This window comes from Polyodon spathula, chromosome 2, assembly GCF_017654505.1.
Source record: "Polyodon spathula isolate WHYD16114869_AA chromosome 2, ASM1765450v1, whole genome shotgun sequence".
Classification (NCBI taxonomy): domain Eukaryota; kingdom Metazoa; phylum Chordata; class Actinopteri; order Acipenseriformes; family Polyodontidae; genus Polyodon; species Polyodon spathula.
In genome coordinates this window covers 62219864-62241628 of record NC_054535.1, presented here as the reverse complement: position 1 = coordinate 62241628, position 21765 = coordinate 62219864, and the positions used below count along the sequence as shown (strand labels likewise).

The window sequence follows — 21765 nt, the reverse complement described above, 5'->3', positions numbered from 1 at the left end:
CTCCAGGCTATGTCAGAACTACCTTTGAAGAAAAGAACAAGACGGTAGGCTTCAAATCATGGAATGGCCAGCACAGTCTCCAGACTTATACCCCATTGAGCTGGTTTGGGATGAATTGGACAGAAGGGTGAACGCAAAGCAACCTACAAGTTCAACACATTTGTGGGAACTTCTGCAACAGTGTTGGGAAGAACTTTCCGAATAATATTTGATTTCCATTGTAGAAAGATTGCCACAAGTGTGTTCGGCGGCTACTTTGATGAGTCAAAAATTTAGATTAAATTTTGTTAAACAAAACGATTCCATGATTTCTTTTTTTATCTCTGAAGTAACTTACAAAAAATAGACGGTGAGTAAGTAGATTCAAGAAAATGCACAGAGTCCTTTTCTTCAATCAGTTGCCAGGTTTATTGAAATATGCAGGGAGTCTGGTCCCAGGTACAGGACAAACAATACTCAACATTACAATGTTTGCATGACATTAAATACCCTTCTGTATAGATGGTCCACCTCCCCTTTCTCTGACACTTAACCAATTGCAAAGGTAATTTAATTTATTGTGTGAGTGTTAATGTGTGTGTGTCTGTGTGTGTAGTCTAGTGTGACAACATCTGAACTCAGTGCATTCTTCACACTCCTGGAGACAAAAGGTCCATACATCTGCCTTTTGTTATCTCCTTGCGACCCCCGTTGACGCCAGTGGGATTATCTCTTTTGATCTCTGTGAAGTCTTTAGAGCCTGTTCCCTTCTAGTCCACAGCATTGTTATCTCGTTAGCTTGCAGTCATTGTTGGGCAGTTTGTAGACGCATCGTCTCTATCAATGGTTAGCAGTACATGCAATTTGAACCAAACAGTCTGTTATCTGCAATATTAGTCTCTTTTCAGAAAAAAAACACCAGTATAGCTCTGCCAGTCCACATGCGTAGCAAACTGCTAATCAATTCTCAATCCATGTTTTCCAACAATCTCCAATTGTTTATTTGTTCTATGCTTTAATTTCAGAGTACATTGAGACATTAAACTGCGTAAATTTCAATAAAAACTGGAAAATGGAGGTGTTCTAAAACTTTTGACCAGTATATAATAGTAATGCATCATGCATAAAAACCTTAATCACCTTTTTATTTTTTAAAACAAATCATGTTGTGAATTTGCCTTTTTGTGTACTTTAAACCTGTTAAACCAATCTTAAGAAAATGAACTTTTAGCACCCTTCTAAAAGCTTCTTGCAGAATGGAATTTCTTTTGCCACTTCACTTCCTTGTGCTTCAGTACATTCGACAGACACATTACTGATGGATGCAATGGGTGTGGCTAATAGAAGCAATTAAAGGATTGCTCTTTCACTAAAGTTTATATACTGACACACCTAGAGTGGAGCACTGAAAAGTATCAATTGTACAACTTAAAAGGTGATAAACACATGTTGGAACGTGATTGTTATGGGAACACATGTTGTTTGCTTGAATTTGAATTTGTAATGGTGATGTGACAGCTGTCCCTTGGATTAGGACTTGAAACTACACAAACTTGTTTTTTTTTAACACATCAACCGCAATAATGTAAGAGGACTTTACTACCTACCTTTATAAACTCTACAGTAATGCATGGATTTTTTTCCCAGAAAGACTTTTGCATTCCAGGTTACCGTGATAGTATGTAAAGCTTCAACCTGCATCACATTGAAGTATTTGCAAATTGCAGATTTATGGTAAAATGATATGCATGTTGATGCGTGGTTGTTAGGCATACATCTACAGTATTTTACTTTTTTTTTTTTTTTTAAACAACTAAGGACTGCCTGTCTTTTCTTGAATTTGTGCCTGGATACTGCATTATAAAATTCAAGATTTTGTATATATTCAGTTTGGTTTATTGTACTTTTGGTTTTAGGTGTTTCAACAATCATAGCTAGTTACACAGAAGGTATACTGCAAGAAAAATGATGTGATCTATATATGTTTTTGTCTTTTACATTACAGGTAGACATGCTGCAGGAGCCTGTTGTGTATCATATAAAACACAGACTGTTTACACCAGCAGAGAAATAAATACTTTTTTAAAAGAATAAACTCTGCTTTGAGACAAGCTTTTCCTCTGTTGCAGTTTTCAAAAATACCAGTCATGAAACAAAAAGTCACTTGCCTTTGGTCATAAGACAAGAAGATAACAGAAACAAGGCCATACAGTATGTGCGCTGTAGAAAACCGTTAACCTGGCCTTGCTTAGCCACAAATGTCCTCCTGGGCAACAAAGAAGAGTGTAACCTTTTAGCCACAATTACAGTGTACCATTCTAGCATTGCGTTCAAAATCTTTGGGTACCTCATGCCATGTGGAAGGGTGCTTGTAAGTGCTAATGAGCTATTAGCTGTCTAATCAGTGTGCAGCACAGCTGGAGCCCAGCGTTGACAGCTTGAAATACAGCACATTTTATCATACAAAACACAATGCTCCCTATAATTTGCATTGCAAATTATGCCTGCCCTTTAGTCACGAGGCGCCCCTGTCTTGCGTAACCTGTATGAGTAGGGAATCATATATGTAGCATGAAGCTACAAATTTCAGTTATGTCAAATAAAGCCACACTTTTGGGAAAATATAACACTTTAGTTTATAAATTATAAACAATCTAACAATTATTTAATATGATTAGAAATAATAAGACTATTATTATACACTTTTGCTATTGATTATAATTGCTTATAACGGATCTAGTCGGTCTGTCTTTATATGTCTGGGTGGCAGGGTGAAATCAGGGTGAATTCCTCCCTGCAAAAACACATGATGAAGTGTATTTTACAGGTGTATTTAAAGGGTGATCACAGGTGTTAGTGAGGATTGTAATGGTGAAGGAACGGTGCAGTGGGTTTGTGTATGTTTGTTGTTTTTGTGAATTGTGTAAATAAATGCGCATGAGTGCTAAACTGGTCTCTTAAGTCTCCTTGCTAACGCCACCTCGTCACAGTGTGTCTCATCATTTATATGGGACTGCTTTGCTTTTACGATGTTTTTTAGTTATTATACACTTTTGTTTTTTTTTGTTTTTTTTTGCTATTGTTTATAACCACTTTAAACAAATCCCTAAACTAAAGTGTTACCCACTCTTCCTACACAGACTGAGATGTTACAGATATGATTTGTGTTTTTTTTTTTTTTAAATGTAGAACAGTATCCAAATAAACACCATATTTCTCTTCTTTATCTTCAGGAAAATGCTGATTTGATTAAGGACATTGAGGTGGACAAAGTCACCGTATTAGAGAAAAACCAATCAGAAGCAATCAAGAGTTTATGGAAGGATCCTGGGATTCAGGAGTGTTATGACAGACGGCGAGAATATCAGTTGTCTGATTCTGCAAAATAGTAAGTAAATAGCTTTATTAATATATTGAGGTCTTGTTATTTACTATATATTTTGTTTTTCTTTTTTTACAAAATGCAATTGGTGAGAAATAAGTAAAATAATTATTGCATACAGCAAGTAGCCAGTAGTCCAAACATCAGCTGTCAATAGTCAAAACAACAGCAGATCCAAATGTCTGCTTACTGTACTTCATAAATCATAACAGCTCACTCCTTTCCATTAAACAACTCAATTTAAAATCCCATATATGATCCTGCATACTGTAGTTCTTGGAAAACTACTTGACATTAAACAGATAATGATAGGTTGCGGATGCAACCCGGGTTCCTGAAAGAGAAAATAACCATCAAGGATGGGATATTGCCCCCAGGCGGTAGGATTTAGCTCAGCTTGTGTCAAAGCTGCTGATAAGCTGGTGCATGCATTGACGTCTAAGCCCGCCCCCTTGTCAGCTTAGAATACCCAGTGCACGCAACATCACATTCTCCTTTGCTTCACTCCGCGAAGACTTCCGAAGCGACCTCGCGACTTGATGGTTATTTTCTCTTTCACTGAACCGGGGTTGCATCCGCAACCTATCGTTTCCTTTCAATATGAAAATAACCATCAAGGATGGGAACAGTGTACCCAAGCAGTCGCGAGGGAGAAAGCGCGGCAGCAGAACAGTCTTACATCATAACGCAACTGCATAGGCGTCCATCTACGCATGTGCAGAGCAGCGGCTCAGCTATGCTCAAAAAGACATCTGTCCGAAGGAGGAATTGTCACACAGATGCTCCAAATGATGGAGCAGAGGAACCCAGCACATTCAATCTGTAAAACCTTGTAAATGTATGCTGTGTAGCCCAACTGGCTGCAGCACAAATCTCAGACACAGGCACACCTCTGAATAGGGCCCAGGAAGTCGCCATTCCCCAAGTGGAATGTGCCTTCAACGGCCCTGGCGGCAGAAGGTCTGCAAATTCATATGCTAACTTAATAGCATCCACTATCCAATGGGAAAGATGTTGCTTTGATAACTCCTTTGATAAGGTCTTAGAACCATGACACACAAATAACTGCTGTGTCTGCCTCACGCCTCGTGTACGATCAATATAACACCGTAATGCCCACATGGGCAGAGCGTGTGTAACCATTCTTCCTCTTGGGAAGAGAAAGAGGAAGGATGGAACGCCATCAACTCCACCGACTGGTTCACATGGGCCGGGGATATAACCTTCGGCAAGAAAGCCGGATTAGGACGCATGCAGACCCTAGACCCATCTCCTGCAAAGCAAGTACAAGAGGGATGCACTGATAGTGCGTGTAACTAACTCAACCTCTTAGCTGAAACCACAGCTAGTTAAAATGCGTTTTTTACATAGGAGCTTCAACTCCACATTGTTGAGAGGCTCAAATGGGGTCTTTGTAAGGACTTCCAGCACCACATCAAGGCTCCACGATGGTAAGCTGGTCCGTTTCGGAGGTCGCAAATGCCTTGCGCCCCTCAGGAAATGAGATTCCAATAAATTGCATCCTGGTGACAACCCGTCAAAACATACATGGCAAGCTGATATGGCGGCACTCTGAATGGTCGAAATAACTGTTGTCGACAGTCCTAAGGTGGACAGGTGTTCCCGTTCAGGGTACCAAACCCATAGCTGCATCGACTCAGGACTCAGATGCCACAGCCTTCCCTAGGCTTGGGATAAGAGGTCCGCTCGCAGAGGGACTTCCCTCGGGCGACCATGCAAGAGCTGCACCAGGTTCAAAAACCATATTCTCTGAGGCCTCCGAGGGGCAACCAGAATCAATGTCGCTCACTCTACCCTGACCTCCAAGAAGACGGGGAGCATTGGTATCGGAGGAAAGGCATACTGGAGCCTTGGCGGCCACTCGTGGGCCAGTGCGATGACTCCTAGGGGGCTGTCAAGGTCCTTCACCGAGAACCACAGCGGGCAGTGTGTGGATGCTCGCGACGCAAAGAGATCCACCTGCGCTCTGCCGAACCATTCCCAAATGCTTGAGGGTGAAGGCGCCATTTGCCCGCAAGGGGACTTCCTCTGGAGAGGAAATCCACTGCTTGATTGTCCACTGCTGTGAGCTCCAAGTGCCTGCCCACACTCCGCGGGTCCCTCTCCCATTCCAGACCGCTCCCCAACCTTCGTTGGAGGCGTCTGTGGTGATCACTTCCCTGTGGATGATGGGACCCAAGCGCATGCTGGTGAATATGGGATGGAACCTTCCACCAACGCAGGGTTGTCCAGCACGTTTGGGAAATCTCTGACTGACAGTGTTTGTCTCGCTGCGGATGCAGCTGGAAGGCATTGAACCAGGCCTGAAGAGGTCTCTGGTGTAGTAAGCCCAATGGGAGGGCTTGAGAGGCGGCAGCCATCAACTGTAGTATGTGCTGGCATAACGTCATGCTCACTGTTCTTCTCAACTTGAAAAGGGAGAGACACTGCTCTATTGAGGCAACTCTTTGCGACGATAAGGTTGCTTCCATGGACAATGAGTCCAGATGCAGACCCAGAAACGGTCTTTTGGCTCGACATGAGACGACTTTTGTCTGAGTTCACCTTCAGACCCAGTCTCTGGATGTGGTCTGTGACCCACACTATGTGCTCCACCAACTGCTCCCTTGACTGCACACAGACGAGCCAGTCATCCAGATAGTTCAGCAGTCAGATGCCCTGCACTCGCAAAGGGGCCAGAATGGCGTCCTTACACTTCGAAAAGGTTCGAGGAGCGAGTGACAGGCCGAAACTCGTATGCCTTGCCCTGAAAGGCGAAATGCAGGTACTTCCTGTGACCGGGACAGATGGGGACATGAAAGTACGCATCCTTCAAGTCCACGGTGGTAAACCAGTCGCCGTGCCGGACAGACTGGATGATGTGTAGGTGCATGAGCATCCTGAACTGTAACACCTGAAGGTATTTGTTCAGTAGCCTCAGCTCCAAGATAGGGCGGAACCCGCCGTCCTTCTTGGGCACCAGGAAGTACTTTGAGTAAAACTCTTGCTCGATCAAAGCAGGTTCTACTGGCTGGATAGCGTGCTTGCTCAGCAAGGCTTGAATTTCCATACCCAGGGTTGAAGACTGGTCGAAGTCCTTCACTGTGGTCACCACCACTCCCCGAAAGGAAGGGGGGGGGTGTTAACCAGAACTGAAGGCTGTAACTGATAACTACGGTTTTGTGTACTCAGATGTTGTCGGTACATAGTTGCCATAATTGGAGCTGTGGAGGAGTGTAGGGGTGTCTTGGAGGCTGCCTGGATGTCTCAGGGCTTTTTGACCTGTGGCCAGTCCTGAGAGGTCTGGTGAGCATGACAACAGGCCAACACTTCGGATAGAAACGCTAGAAGAGCAAGCGTTGAAAAGTGAAAGAACAATATAGTTTTAATCACTCAGCAAGCTAACACTGAATCAACTCAGGGAAGGGGCAATAGTCAGCTTCCCAAGCTTAAAGCTAAAACGAGTACAACAGTGTAATACAAGGGTGTAAGTGATTCTCAGAGAGAAAAATGCTTACGTGCGTATACCTACCTGGCTGAAAGCAAAGGAGAATGTGATGCTGCATGCACTGGGTATTCTAAGCCGACAAGAGGGCGGGCTTAGACGTCAGTGCATGCACCAGCCTATTGGCAGCTTTGACATAAGCTCACCTAAATCCTATTGCCTGGGGGCAGTATCCCATCTTTGATGGTTATTTTCAAATTGAAAGGGAGCATGGTTCTACAAGCTTACTACTACTCTTCACTACACAGTATGCAGCAGTTTGCTATGTAATCCGCACTGGCTCAAACAGTGACACAGTTCGAATATTCATAGCAGACAAGAACATTTTACCAGTATCAATTTGCACTCAAATGTAGTAGGTACCAACTGTAATAGAAGTGTAAACACTTTAACTGTATAGTTACAAACTTTGCTTTGGAAAAACGGAAATAGTTCATGACAGCTATTAAAAAAAAAAGGGCTATTCTGAGTTTTTACAAATGCGCTGTTAGGAACTTAGTTTCCTTTCAAGTACGAATTGTAACCACTACCGAATGGGTGTTTACCTCCTAAAGACCGGAATCATGAAAGTTGTATACCAAAGCTGCTGTTTGAGCCTGTGATACTGTCGTGGCCCTGTGCCAGAGGGCACAAAAGGACTGCGCTCACTTATGTCAGCACCATTTTTCCTTTCAAGATTGACCTGACGGACAGTCTTGTTCAGATAAGTACAATTGCTGCTTATATCTGTATATATTTCATTAAACCAATCGCTGTAATATTTTTTCTATTTACGCAAATTTGTATGCACTATAGCCTGTTGCTAGTTTCGTCCCGTTGCAGCCTTGTGCCCCGCGTGAAGCCAGCAACTCGAGTTGCTCCTTCCTAGGGATCCAGCAACATAAACCGTCTGACTATGTGCTCTCCCCCAAGCTGCATATCCCCGGCTGGAGCTTATTTTATTTCTCATTTTTGCTTTGAGACATTTTATATTATTTATGTAATTGTTTAATTACTGTTTTTTGTTGAGAAAGTCTTTTCTCTTTGTGTTTTTTCTGTTTTACAGGCCTGTCTGCAGCGTGGTGTTCAGCACACGTGCAGTAAGAGCAGCTGCTGGGCTCAGCAGCTCTGCGCAGGACCGAAATACTTGCTTCGGTTGTTCTTGTTTGCAATCTCTTCCACAGTATCTTGATGCTGTTTTGCTGCCAGCTTTTAGTATCACCATTGCAAAGGCATTTAGTCCATTTTAGTCCACCTACCGAGTGGTGTTGCCAGTGTCTTTACTTTACATTGCTTGTACATTGCCACCTATGGTAACTGCAATCAGATGGACGCTTTTGATCCTAATGTGGTTCCGTACAAGTACCAAAACGGGGCCGAGGTTACTGACCTAGGTTACTGGTGCTAAAGTTACCGAACCGGTGCCGACCCGACCTGATACCGACCTGATTCTGAACTGGCACCAACCCAGTGCTAAAGCCACTGATTGGTACTGACCTGGTTTTGACTGGGTACTGTCCCTGTACCGAACCAGTGCTAAAATCACTGAACTGGTACCGAACCGCCCGGTCAACACATACAAGCAGAGTGAGGCAACAGCTGTACAACACTATACATTGCATTGCTTGTTCCTTTCATCATGCCCGGGTTCTATCCCTTTGAGACATGCCTATGGAGGACAAGCACAACAGGTGCGCTTTGCCTATGGCTAGAGCATGCCAAGGAGGCATTGGTTAACTGCAACTTCTGCAAATTTTGTGCCCCTTTCTCCAAGCACACGCTTCAGAAGAGGTTATCCTGCAGCTCTAAGAAACGCTCTGTGTCCCTTACTGCTGCTCCGTATTCTCCCCTATCACCCTCTCATGGAGAGGTTGCTTCGTCCTCGCCCCATGGCTCTGCGCCACGGGAGAGCGGCCGACACACCCGGGATGTAGCCCAGGCAGGAAACCGGCTTCACGGTCTTCCTCATTCTCCTTAAGCTCTGCTTCTCCTTCCCCTCTCCCATGGAAGTGGAAGAAGAGTCGCCGTCCCAGACGACCTGCAGACTTGGAGCAATTGAGGCCCCACAGGGCTACAAGGACAAATTGGCCAAGGAGGACATACTGTTCATCGCTGCCTCTGAGGAGATAGGCGAACAGGAACTGGCCTTCCCATCTAAGGAAGTGGAGTCAGACAGCACGTCTCCAATGGTAAAGCTTTCATAGCACAAAAAAAAGGCTACTGGAACCTTGCAAGTGCCCTGGCCTACAGTAATGGAAACAAGGCAATCAGTTTTTGACGAGGACCCTACCGCCTCTCCCATATCCCCCCCAAAGTCAGAGTACTCAACTAGCTATACAACTGGTCTTCCAGCTCAGGTAGAGGCCCACAGGGAAATTGTCACCTTCAATGATTGGACTTTATGTTGAATCGTGTGAAGTGCCAGAGCACAGAGAATAGCCACCTGTTTGGAGCACTTTCAGGTCAACAAAGCACTAATGGTATGACGTCCCAGAAACTTCTGGGTCTGATAACAGCAGCTTCCCAGACTCATCTTTTGGGTCTCCTGCATATGCACCCTTTTTTAGGCCTTCCAGCCCACGGTGAACCGCGACCCTGTTGACAGAGTCTGTCTAAGGGCACTTTCTTTTGAAACAGCCGGCCCAACTATGCCTAGGCATAGTGCTGGGCAGTGGCACCAGAAGGGAGGTAATCAGCACAGACATGTCCAGACTGGGCTGGTGCAATGTGTGAAATGGCCAAAGCCAAAAGGCCTCATTTATGTTTTTAGAGCTGCAGGTAGTTTACCAGGCCTTACAAAAATGTTTGCAAGAGGTTCAAGTGAGATATGTGCTGGTCCGCAACCACCAGGCAGTCTGCTTGCCATGTCAAGATTGACTTTGTCTCCCCAGGAGCTCACTTCCTGGCAGGGCGATTTTGAGAGGGATTTGGCGGCTTCTTCTGCCTATGAAGGACATTGTTCCTCACTGGAGGCTAAGCAAGGTGCGCAATGCACTCCTGAAGCCTCAGTTTGAACCCCTGCATTTAGCTGAGATGAAATTGCTATCTTTTAAAGTGGCTTCTTGCTGGTTATCACCTCTGCGAAGCGAGTGTGTGAGATGCACGCTTTCTGTAGAGCAGGACAAAGGTCACGCTCTGCACCAATCGTGCCTTCTTGCTGAAGACTATCTCAGCTTTCCATGTCAACCAGTCTGTGGAGTTGGAGGCTTTCCATCCACATCCTTTTCAGTCTGACAGGGAGTGACAGCTCCATGCGCTCTGCCCAGTCCGGGCACTGGTGTATTATGTTAACAGGACAAAAAAGTTGGAGGCTGTCTGAACAGTTTTTTGTCTGTTATTAGGCCATGGTCAAGCCCTGACTAAGCATTGGCTGTCCAAGTGGATAACAGATACGGTCAAGACTGCCTATGAACTGGCCAACTTGCCCTCTCCAGAAAAGCACATGGCCCATTCAAACAGGGGCCTTCATGGGCTTTATTCCAGGTTGCATCTGTTGAGGACACAATGCGCGGTGTGGGCTACTCCCCATACCTTTATTAGGTTCTACAGGCTAAATGTCCCGGATCCTCAAAACCCTGGTTTGTCTTAAGGGCATCTTCCCAGTCGACCCTTATAACATAAGCATAGAGGGGAAACTCCTTCAAATTTCACCCTATCTACTTGTTACTGGGGTTCCGAATGGTAACACACAAGGCAGCTTTTGGCTTAGCTTTGTAGCATTCCGGTCGTTCCGCAATCTTGCCTTTGCAATGGCTTTGGTACACTCACCCATTCGGTAATGGTTACATTTTGTACTTGGAAGGGAACATGAGGTTTTTATCATAACCCAGGTTGCCTGAAAAAGAAACATAAGCGTTTACCGTTGAGGTCGAAGCATCCATGATTGCAGCAGGCTTGAAGGAAAAATGGCACAGAGGTCTGTGAGCGCAGTCCTTTTGTGCCCTCGGGGGTAGGGCCACAACCGCGTCACAGAATCAAAGAGCAGCTTTGCTATACAATTTTCAGGATTCAGGTCTTATCCCTTTGGTAATGGTTACATTTTTATTTCAGGGAACCAGGGTTATGATAATAACTTAACGTTCTTATGCATTTTGTGGAAATCTGAAGTACAGTAGGTCATGCAGCCATTTTTCTCTGCTGTTGTTGTCTGTATAAAGCAATTGCTGCAGATACCAGAATACATCATTTAGTTTCTCAGTACATGTTGATTATTGTTGTATTTTGCTGGTTAATCAGGAGTGGTTTGAAGTGGTTAATAAACGTGTCTATGCAATTTTATCGTAGTTACCTTGATGGCTTAGAACGCATTTCAGTCCCATCATACATACCAACCCAGCAAGATGTCCTTCGAGTCAGAGTGCCCACAACTGGAATCATTGAGTATCCTTTTGACCTAGAAAACGTCATCTTCAGGTATTCTTGATAGTCCTTCAAAGTATAACCAGTCATAACAATGTATTTTGTTTTATTATGAAACAAGACCAATTTTATGGCAATTATTATTATTATTATTTTTTTACTTTGCAGAAAATATTGTCTTGATCGAGCATATTGAATACAGACAAACCACAATAGCAAAATGTATAGTGCAAAGATATACAGAAGTAGCAGACTCCTATTGCTGTCTCCCATAGGACTGTTAGAGTTCAGTTTCAGTAACAAGGGCACAAATCTAACAGACTTTGATAGAGGGATGGAAGTTGTCAAATGCTGCTGTTTACGGAACTGTGCATCTTATTTTTCAAATGCAACCATCTCAAAAGTTATGACTATTAGAGCATTGACTTCCTCAAAAGCAATGATACGTGGTAACCATTGAGTAATGGTCACATAGTCATGCAGGATAAGTTAAACATGTTGTGATGTAGAATCAGTGTAATCCAGGCCGCATTTAGGCCCTGTATACCGTAAGACTTTAAATAAACGCCCAAATGTTTATTTACAATATTTGCCAGTCGCCCTGACACCTATTGGAGACGAGCAACTATTGAGCTTCGGCGTTTATTATGTAAGATCACTAACATCTGCAAATACTTCAGATGCAATCATGAAAAAACTGCCTGCAAACAACCTTATAGAAATGACAAGTAAATTAGAACATTCCAGCAATGTCATTAAAGGTTGTGTCAGTGGGTAATAACAGTTTGAATTGTAATCATAATAAAAACTGTAAAATCCACTAAACACAGCCCTGTAAATATCAGAACACAAGCCTGTATTAAGGTAAGGTAATAAAAAAAAAAAAAACAAACATGGTTTTAAAATGAACAAAAGCAATAAGTATCATCTTTATTAAGACATATTATATTTATTGTTCACCCTCAAAACGTGTACATTGGTAAGCATGGACAACCGATGAAAGATTAACCAGCAACGAATCTTCATTGCAAAACAACCGCATGAAATACTTTGTTAATATGAAAAATAATTTCATACTGTTGGCCCACAACACACTAACAAATGCTTCAAACTGTTTAAAGATTAATAAAATCAATACAAGTACCAGTTTTATCACAAAATCAAAGCATAAAGTGTCTAACTTGTTTTTATAACATGTACATTGATAAGTAAGAACGCTAGAAAATGAGCAAAATATGAGCATTCATTGAAAGACTCAAATGCATGAAATACAAAAAAAAAAAAAAATACACTGAAGGGCAACCCTGTTAATATCAGAAAACAAGTTTGTATTTTACTTACTTTCAGCATGCTCAAAAAAGCTTCACAACTGGTTTTAAAACGAATAATGTCTCAAAAAAAACCTGTAAGCATTACGTGTACCTTTTAAAATAAATTAAATTCAGTTTTGTTATCATTCATCCTGAGCCTCAGGGTCTCCTCATCTCCTCATTGGCAAGCTCGCTGTACAGCCATGTGTGTGTATTGGCTAGAACATTCAGTATGACGTGCATTATATTATTATTAAAAATAATAATTTCCCAGAAGCCTTGGCACTTATTAGAGAACCTGCGAGTATTCAAAGTTTTATGGTACTATTCAGAGTTCATTTAGCACTTTCAAACATATCTAATACATTACATTCATGACAGCTTTTTCTGGGTTTTGTCTGTTGCAGAATGGTAGATGTAGGAGGTCAGCGATCTGAAAGAAGGAAGTGGATTCACTGTTTTGAGAACGTTACCTCCATCATTTTTCTCGTTGCACTAAGTGAATATGACCAGGTCCTTGCTGAGTGTGACAATGAGGTGAGTTTTTTAAACTATGCTACCCCCTCTTTTAAAGAAAGAAAAGCTACCAATCAGTAAAGAGGGTAAGAATGTAATATTTTCTGCTGCAAATTCAACAATTTCCATGTTAAAGCACATATCAGTCAATAATTTTAGTTAGTTCATTATGATTCATGGATGCAGGTAAGCCCTTTTTGTGTTGGGCTATTTTATATCTGCCATATCAGAAGATTATTTATAAATACCACCCTTTCATAAATTCATTAAATGTCAAAATGTTTGTCCATGACTGGACAGGATAGGACACCATATACTTAGGGCTTCTAGTTTTCAGTTTTTATTTTCCATCTCTCCCTCCCTTTAAACCTTAATTAGTAGTTGTTAAGCCTTAACTGAATACCAGATTGTTTAAATTAGCAACGCACTACTAGAAACTAACGCAGTGGAAATTAATAAGCTGAATTGAGCCAGAACGAAATGAAGGTTCAAATAGAATCAGGCGAGATCAATGCACGTCGTTTGTTAACTCAATCAAGATATGAGGGTAAAAAGAAACAACTTCCTTTGGCAATTAGTGTTTGATTAAGAAGGCAAATTGGCTGTTTTTATAAAATATATATTTATATATATATATATATATATATATATATATATATAATAGATATATATATTATATATTCTTTCACAACAAGTCACTGGAACGTGTTTTCTTTTGTTCCTAGAATCGAATGGAAGAGAGCAAAGCCCTATTTAAAACGATCATCACATACCCCTGGTTTCAGAATTCATCTGTCATTCTTTTCTTGAACAAAAAGGACATTCTAGAAGAGAAGATAGTATATTCTCATGTAGTTGACTACTTTCCTGAATTTGATGGTGAGTCTAGTCCTTGTTTTTGTATTGCTTAGTCCCTTACAAGCTATTGCAGCATAAAAATACTGATTGTAAAATGCATGATTCTCTTGTCTTCACTGAACTGTAAAAGCTCTATTTGAAGTAGTCACTGAAAACAAGAAAACCTGTATGTGATACAGTATGTACAGCTGCAGGCAAAAGTATTGGCACCCTATGCTTATTATACCATAATTCAAAATAATAGACCACTTTAAATATAAAAAATAGCAAAATACACAATTTCTAGTCATTCAACAAATAATGTTTATCAGAATAAACAAACTCACTTATTTTATTTACAGTATTCTTTCATGTAAAATGTATTGGCAACACAGCTTTAGTATTTTGTTTGTTCTCCTTTTGCTTTTATTACGGCTTTCAGATGTTTGTGATCATTCTTAACCAGTATGTTACATCTTGTTGGTGAAATCCGGGGCCATGCTGTCTGAGATCTGGTGATTGCAAAGACCATTCCAGAGCTTTTATCTTCACTTTCTTCAAGAATTCCACAGTTGAAGTATGCTTTGGTCAGTGTTGTGTTGGAAGATAAACATATATATATTATTAGAGAGAGAGAGAGAGAGACACACACACAAGAATGGAAATGAGACTTATTGCATAGCACTTTCACCCATTCCTAGCAACCATTACATGTATTGAACTAATTCAGTTATCAGCAAAAGATAGTCAATTAAATGATTATTAAAAGTATATTACAAATACTAAAATTGTCAAAGAGCAGACGTTACATAATCTTGGACTTTTTTTGTTCTGTGGTACGTCTTGATTATGGCTATGGATTTTGGTATTCCACATTTCTTTGACGCTGTTCTGTAGCCATATCCTGTTATGGTTTGCTACGAGTGCTTTTTCTCAAACGTGAATCCAGTCTTGATTATCAACTGCTGTGTTGCCAAAATGTTCTTCTTTAACAGATGTTAAATTGGAAATAATTACCACTTTGTCTGGCTATTGTCTTTTTAATGCAGCTTAGTTACTGTGTGATTGTTTTTAGTCAATGAATATATATATATTTTTAATTAGTTCTGTTAAATTTTAACAGACTAAATGTAAAGGTGCCAATACTTTTGTCATGTCAAATATTTGAAATTTCTTAAGTGATTTTTTTAAATAGAGATTGCTTGCTAAACTACCAGAAATTATGTATTTTGGTCTTTGTCATATTAATTTGTGACTAATGTTCACGAAATGCATGTGTTTAACATGTTTTCTTGCATTATCTTATATTAAGTGCAGGGTGTCAATACCTTTGCCTGTGACTGTATATAAGAAAGTATGTAGCATGAAAGATAATTTCTTAAATGTATTTAGTACATTTAAAGGAGTTATACTTACTATGATAAATGTCTATTGTTAGGCTTCCAGCTTAACCGTTCCTGTGGCACTGACGATAACCACTACACTAAGATTCTATGGGGGGATTTCAAAGTCCAAAATTATAAAGAAAGAAAGAAAGAAAGAAAGAAAGAAATACATACATGTCCTTCTATTTATGTCAACATTTATTTATTCACTGATTTATGATTTTGGCATAAAATATCCTCCATATCATAGATCCAGAACTCTGGTATAAGACAGTCTGCCATGTCCAAAATAGTGACTGAAGTGAATAAATATATATGCTTTCCAAAAACTACACAGAATAGTTTCATACAATTGCAAATATAATGAACCTGTGAGGGCAATTTCCTTTCTGGACATTGTTGATTTCGTAAATCACAGTATTTTACTCTGATCAAAACAAAACGGGGTATAAAATGCGATAATTGAATTACTGTAACTGCTATGACTGACAGTACCTAAAGTAAAATCTGGTTTATTTTCTGTTATGCATTGCTAATATGTTAAAATTACTGAGGGATAACACACATAGAAGTAGACAGTAAGCCCACATTACCCGTGGATACAGTACAAGGAGCATGGGTTGCTTCCAAGGCATGTCTGTCAGCTATGTCTCACCATCTTCTTTTTGTGATTTGTTAGGACCCAAACAGGACCCAAAGGCTGCCAGAGACTTCATTTTGAAAATGTATCAGGAGATGAATCCAGATAAAGATAAAGTCATTTACTCTCACTTTACATGTGCCACAGACACAGAGAACATCAGGTTTGTCTTTGCTGCTGTCAAGGACACTATCCTCCAGCTGAACCTCAAGGAGTTCAACCTGGTGTAAACACTGGTAACAGCCTGCTTAGCATCTGCAAGCCTTGGTCAAGTAAATATAGAATAAGTGCAATTGATGCAACTAATGCTATTTCTCATTTAGGCCTCTCCAATATTTTCTTGCATTGTAACCAGAGTTCTTATATTTACCCCAAAAATGTGAAGACTGCTGGGAAGCAATCAAATCAGGGCTTGTGTGAGGGGTTTGTTAAGTTTACGTTTATGAGATTTGTTAATTTTTTAAGCCCTATTTTTCACCAAAGTAGGGAAGTTTTAAAGTGATCTCTAAGGGAAAGTGAATTTTAAATAACAGTGTACTGATTCAAATGCAAACAAAAATGCCTTTCTAGCCTTTTATTGTATTATTTGAAACCACCTGGAATCAAATACAGTAAACAGTAAACCAAAGTGCCTTTTAAACAGCAAAGTTAAATGTATTTAGTGGATATCAAAAATATGCCACTTTACTGTTTTCACAAGGATTATGGGTAGAATTGTAATTTTTGGGGGGAATTGTCTTTCATGGGTGAATTACCTTAAACGGTTATATGGGTTTATGTATTTATTTTAAATAGTGACACTTGCTAATACTGGATAAATACGTTTAACAATTTTGTATCTCTATGAACAACAAAAACTGTCAAAAATATACACAAAATAAAGCTGAAAAGTTTCTATTTTTGTACACATTGTGCCAATATGTAACATTTAAGTAACAAAGAATAGTAAGTAAATTAAGAGAATGTGAATATGATACTTTGTTAGTGTGACAACAGAATTGCACAGAAGTACATTGCTGTTTTATCTCTATATGATATCTAAATATCTACTCACTCTCTCTCTCTCTCTCTCTCTCTCTCTCTGTACATATACACACATTTTAAGGGCCAAATTAACTGTTTATTGGTAAATTGTACTTTGATGCAGTTTAGCATTTACAAAAAATAAAATGTACATGCCTTATTAATTCAAAAGACATAGCTAGGTATACAAAACACTGTTTTACAAATCCTTTGTATAAACAAAACATTTTTACCTGTGAAATGTTTATTGTATAATAGTATTTTAAATATACTGACATGAATATTATAATCGAAAACAAACATGAACATCTCAAGTTTATATATATATATATATATATATATATATATATATATATATATATATATATATATATATATATAAACTTATCACTTACATTTGAGCATCAAAAGAAGCGTATCACTCATATTTGGATAAAATGCACTAGATGTGATCAAAAAATGACAAACTCAGAGCAGGTGCAGTGACTTTATTGTGCTGACCAACGATTGACATTTTACTGTCTGAAGTTACGGGACAGGGGATACTCTGAAAGTCACAGACTAGTAGCGTGTGTGGCCACTATTGGAAACAATACAAGCATTACATCTGCGATGCATGCTTTGCACCAGGTTTTGGGTGTTGTCTTGTGGAATCCTGGCCCATTCCTCTTGTAGTGCCTTGATAAGTTCAGTTCCTGTTCAGTTCTTTCTGAGCCCTTGAAGCCACATGTCACCCAAGTTCATCCCACAAATGTTTAATTGGGCTCAGGTATAGGGAGTAAGGCATCCATGGCATGACTCTTTCGCATTCTGCAAGAAAGCTGTCGTGACACAAGCAACATGTGGAGATGTGTTGTTTTGCTGGAATGTTGTCATATTAGGATGGGCTTGCAAGAAGGGCACCAATTGAGGCCTGAAGCCTTGGTCAACATATCGTTGTGCAGTCATGTTGCCATTAATCACTACCAGCGGAGTTCTGTAGCAGCTAGACATTCCTGCTGAGACCATCACACTTGGACCTCCCCAATAGCTGGTCTCTCGTACCATGTCTATGCCATACTCACTGATGTTCATCAGGGCAGCCTATGCAGAATCTCGATTGCACTGAGGAGGACCTTGCTTCGTTGAAGGCGAATCAACTTAAGGTGTTGTTGGCACCACCTAATCCTGTTGCGACGGTGCACATTGCTGAGCTTTGGACCCCTGTATGGTCGTCTGGCCTGTAGATAATGACTGTGTAACCGCCTCCTTAAAGTTGAACTGCTGATGCATGGATTGTTACGACCTGCAGTATCAGATGCTGTTCGACTTGCGGTACAAAAACAATCACAAAGATGTGCAAATGACTTTGGGCAGGTGTTGTAACTCTTAGACTCCCAGTTTGTGGCCTGTCATTGACAGGGTGTGTTTCTCGCTAGGTTTGAATATGAGCATCCAAGACGACGAACCACAGTATGCTGCCCTAGTCCAGCCTCCAACATGCTGATTGCACGAAGGCTGTGCTCTCTTGACAGATGTGACATAGGTGTTTTTCTGTGATTTTCTTTACTGCTTTTATTCAAGCTTGCAGTTCAACAGCTGAAATCACTCCGATCAACATCTAATCAACTGACTCACTAATTAGGTGATTAAGTGCATATGCTTCAGTCATAGTCATTCAAGCGTGTCATGGTCAAGGATGAATGATCAAGTCATTAAAAAGAAACCAAAAACATTTTGTCAATGTCCATCATATATACCTTATTTTTTTCTGAAAATAAATGTCATAACAGTGATGTTTCTTTTGATGCTCAGTATATATAGCTGGATCATGTAAAGATAAACTATTTTGTAGTTTTTGCTTTCGTAGCTTTAAAGCTTCCATTATAAAAATGTATTGTATACCTTCACCTATTCGAAAAGTAATGAACTGTTAAATATGATGTAACACTGCACCCCCTTTCAGAAGTTTGCATTTACCAAGGTGGTCTTCACTTAGTGTGACCAAAGAAAATAGGGGCGTTTAATGTTATTAATCAAAAATACTGCACTAGAAAGCTACAGCAAATATGACCCAGTGTGAGATAAATATTTACTTGTTATGTACATTTACAATTATTGTGATTTTTAGATTTCTTTAAAGTTTTGTTTTGTAAACCATACCTTAACATACACAGAAATACTATGGAACTTGCCAAATTTGCACCTTTAATGGCATAAGTTGTAATTATTTTATTTAATCAGAGAAGTCTTAAGTTTAGTCTATACACTCCAGATATAGCTTATTTATAAATAAATAATTCTAAAACAATATGTATGTACCGGTATACAAGGTTCTGTATAAATTCCGCAATGCAACAAAAGAGAGACTACATCTTGGGACCTACAGCTATGACCAAATGTTTTGCATCACCCTATATAATTAATTCATTTTGCTTCATAAAGTCGAATGAAACTGGCTGAATGATGTTACGTTAACCTATTTAATTATATACCGCTTTGTAGTTTTCCATTTACTTAACGAAAAAGTATTTTGAAATCTAAGATGAACTACTGTCCTACTATTATGGCTCCTGGAAGAGTTTTGTGATATCATTTTGTAGTTTCTTCGATTACATGATGTTAAATAAATGGTCTAAATTATATATATATATATATATATATATATATATATATATATATATATATATATATATATATATATGTTTCAAACCTAAAATTCTAGGTGATGCAAAACTTTTGGCCATAGCTGTACTGTAGTTACTGTAATAATGCAGTAAGTCAACACTCCTAGCAATCTGTCAGGGTGGACTAATGCACAAGCACTGATAACCACTTCTTGGACAGAAACCAGCAAAAATTTAACAATTTAATTTATTTTTTTTTATTTTTGTTTTTCTAAACCACTTCCCCCCCCCCAATTGCGCACACATGGTATAGAATGTGATTGTAACAGACACAATTTTCTTTTTTTTAAATGCACCAATATGAGCCATACAGTTGCATGTACTGGAAAACAGCATATCACAAGCTACCTTGCTGGTTCATATACTAAATACAAACAAGTATATCCAAATGATATCTTATTACACCAACATTGAAATTAACTTTCATTTCACCGTGGTTGGTCTGTAAAACTGTGATATCAACAATTCAACTCAGACTTGCTCTTTTATAATATTAAAACTGTAACCATCAGATTGGAACCAACTCTTTTGCCTTGTAATACAGTAAACATGCTATAATTGAACTATTTTATTTGTGAACACAGAGTTACTACATTAATCATTTGCCCATACAAAATGTTTGCCGGTGGGGCGGCGTATTTATGTTTAGATTATAAGTTTGCAGTTTACAAATTATATTACAGGAAATTGTGATCCTTTTATGAAACCTCAATAAAATTGAAAAGTAGAACTATATACTGGTGTTATTATACTGAATATTCCTTTCACAGCATTTCAAATATTAAAAGGTGGTGGTTTTGTATATTGTAATATTTTCGGGTTCCGACCTTATGGACTCAGATAGAGGCAGTGATTGTGGTGAACGGGTGAGGTATTTATTTAGAATAAATGATTATTTAGAATAAGTGATAGAGGGGTGAAAGAGCACAAGATAGGCAGAAGTATGGGAGGAGAGGTTGAACACACCCACACACTGCTCTCCTAATGCAGCTCCTCTGGCTCGTCACTCAGACTCCTGTCCGGCTTCCCTTCTCCTCGCAGTCGCTCCTATGGCTCGTCTTCTTCCTTCCTTCTTCAAGGTTCCCAAGGGGGGTAGTGGTACAACGGTGGTTGAGGCCAGTCTCTTGGCTGGCTGTATTAACGGTGGATGGTGGTGGTTCTCTCTCTTCCTCTATTCTTATTCATTAGTTCGCTTGCCGTCTCCCTCTTTCTCTTTGCGTCGTTCTCATCGCTCTAATATGCTGGCCCGCCCCGTCTCGCTTCTCAGATCCGGTACAAAGAGATCTCTTTGCAGCCTTTCCCCACCGCCCATTCAGCGTCCTCGCCACCTCTCCATCACAGGGTCCTCCGAAAATCCTGCCACCTCTCGAGGTAGTTACAATATACAGTCCTCCCTCGCTATAACGCGGGTCTTGGGACACACAATATCAGCGTTATAAATGGGGGAGGGGTGGGGGGCACCGTGGGACACATAACACACATCTGACTAAAATACAACATAAAATAACTTATACCACACATATAGTGAGGCAAAAATGTAACTTTCCATGAATTAACTGTGCATAAAGCACTATGTAATCAACGCTAGATTTTTTACAAAAGTAAGAAAAACTCTTACCTACTGCCAAACATGAACTTCTTTAGATGTGTAATGACTGCAGTGTAGGATACTGACCTAAAGATTCAGTGTTTTATTAACAATAATATGATAGCCGATCAGAATTTTGTGTTACCTTGTAAAGACAGCATTTTAATTAGCTGTTTTTAAAACTATAAATGGCCTGACTAAACGGTGGTCGGGAGTTCAGCTGGAAGTGACAGACAAGCAAACCAAGTGCGAGAAGGAGAGCAGGTGGGGAGACGGAAAGAGGGAATGGGCTCACCCCAAGTTTGGCTGCCGGAACAGGGCTGAAGAGTCTCGTCTCCCGGAGAAATCCACAGCTCCTCTCGCAGCAAAAAACAAAATACATTAGGAAAGACAACCATGTAATAGGCCGAATGCTGAATAAGATGTCTGTGTTATAAAGTGCCAGTACAGCTTTCCTTCAGTTCAGATACTGTATCAAAACGGAGAGACAGAAGAGGAAGTTAGACTGAGAAGTTGTTTACAGTTTGAGCAACACAGATACTGTATTTACTGTAGAAATATTGCATGAATCACTAGTACAGGGAATTGGGGGACAT

General features: G+C 40.0%; 1 protein-coding gene across 1 annotated transcript in view; it reads left to right on the top strand.

The window, feature by feature from the left end:
* The window catches only part of LOC121299003 (guanine nucleotide-binding protein subunit alpha-14), a 66491-nt gene extending 49351 nt beyond the window's left edge, over window positions 1–17140 (top strand). The window contains exons 3-7 of the mRNA XM_041226432.1: window positions 3213–3367; window positions 11130–11258; window positions 12922–13051; window positions 13756–13909; window positions 15932–17140. Of these exons, the coding sequence (XP_041082366.1) occupies window positions 3213–3367; window positions 11130–11258; window positions 12922–13051; window positions 13756–13909; window positions 15932–16122 (759 nt within the window). The 3' untranslated portion in view covers window positions 16123–17140. The remainder of the gene's footprint in view (window positions 1–3212; window positions 3368–11129; window positions 11259–12921; window positions 13052–13755; window positions 13910–15931) is intronic.
* The last annotated feature ends 4625 nt before the right edge of the window (window positions 17141–21765 follow it).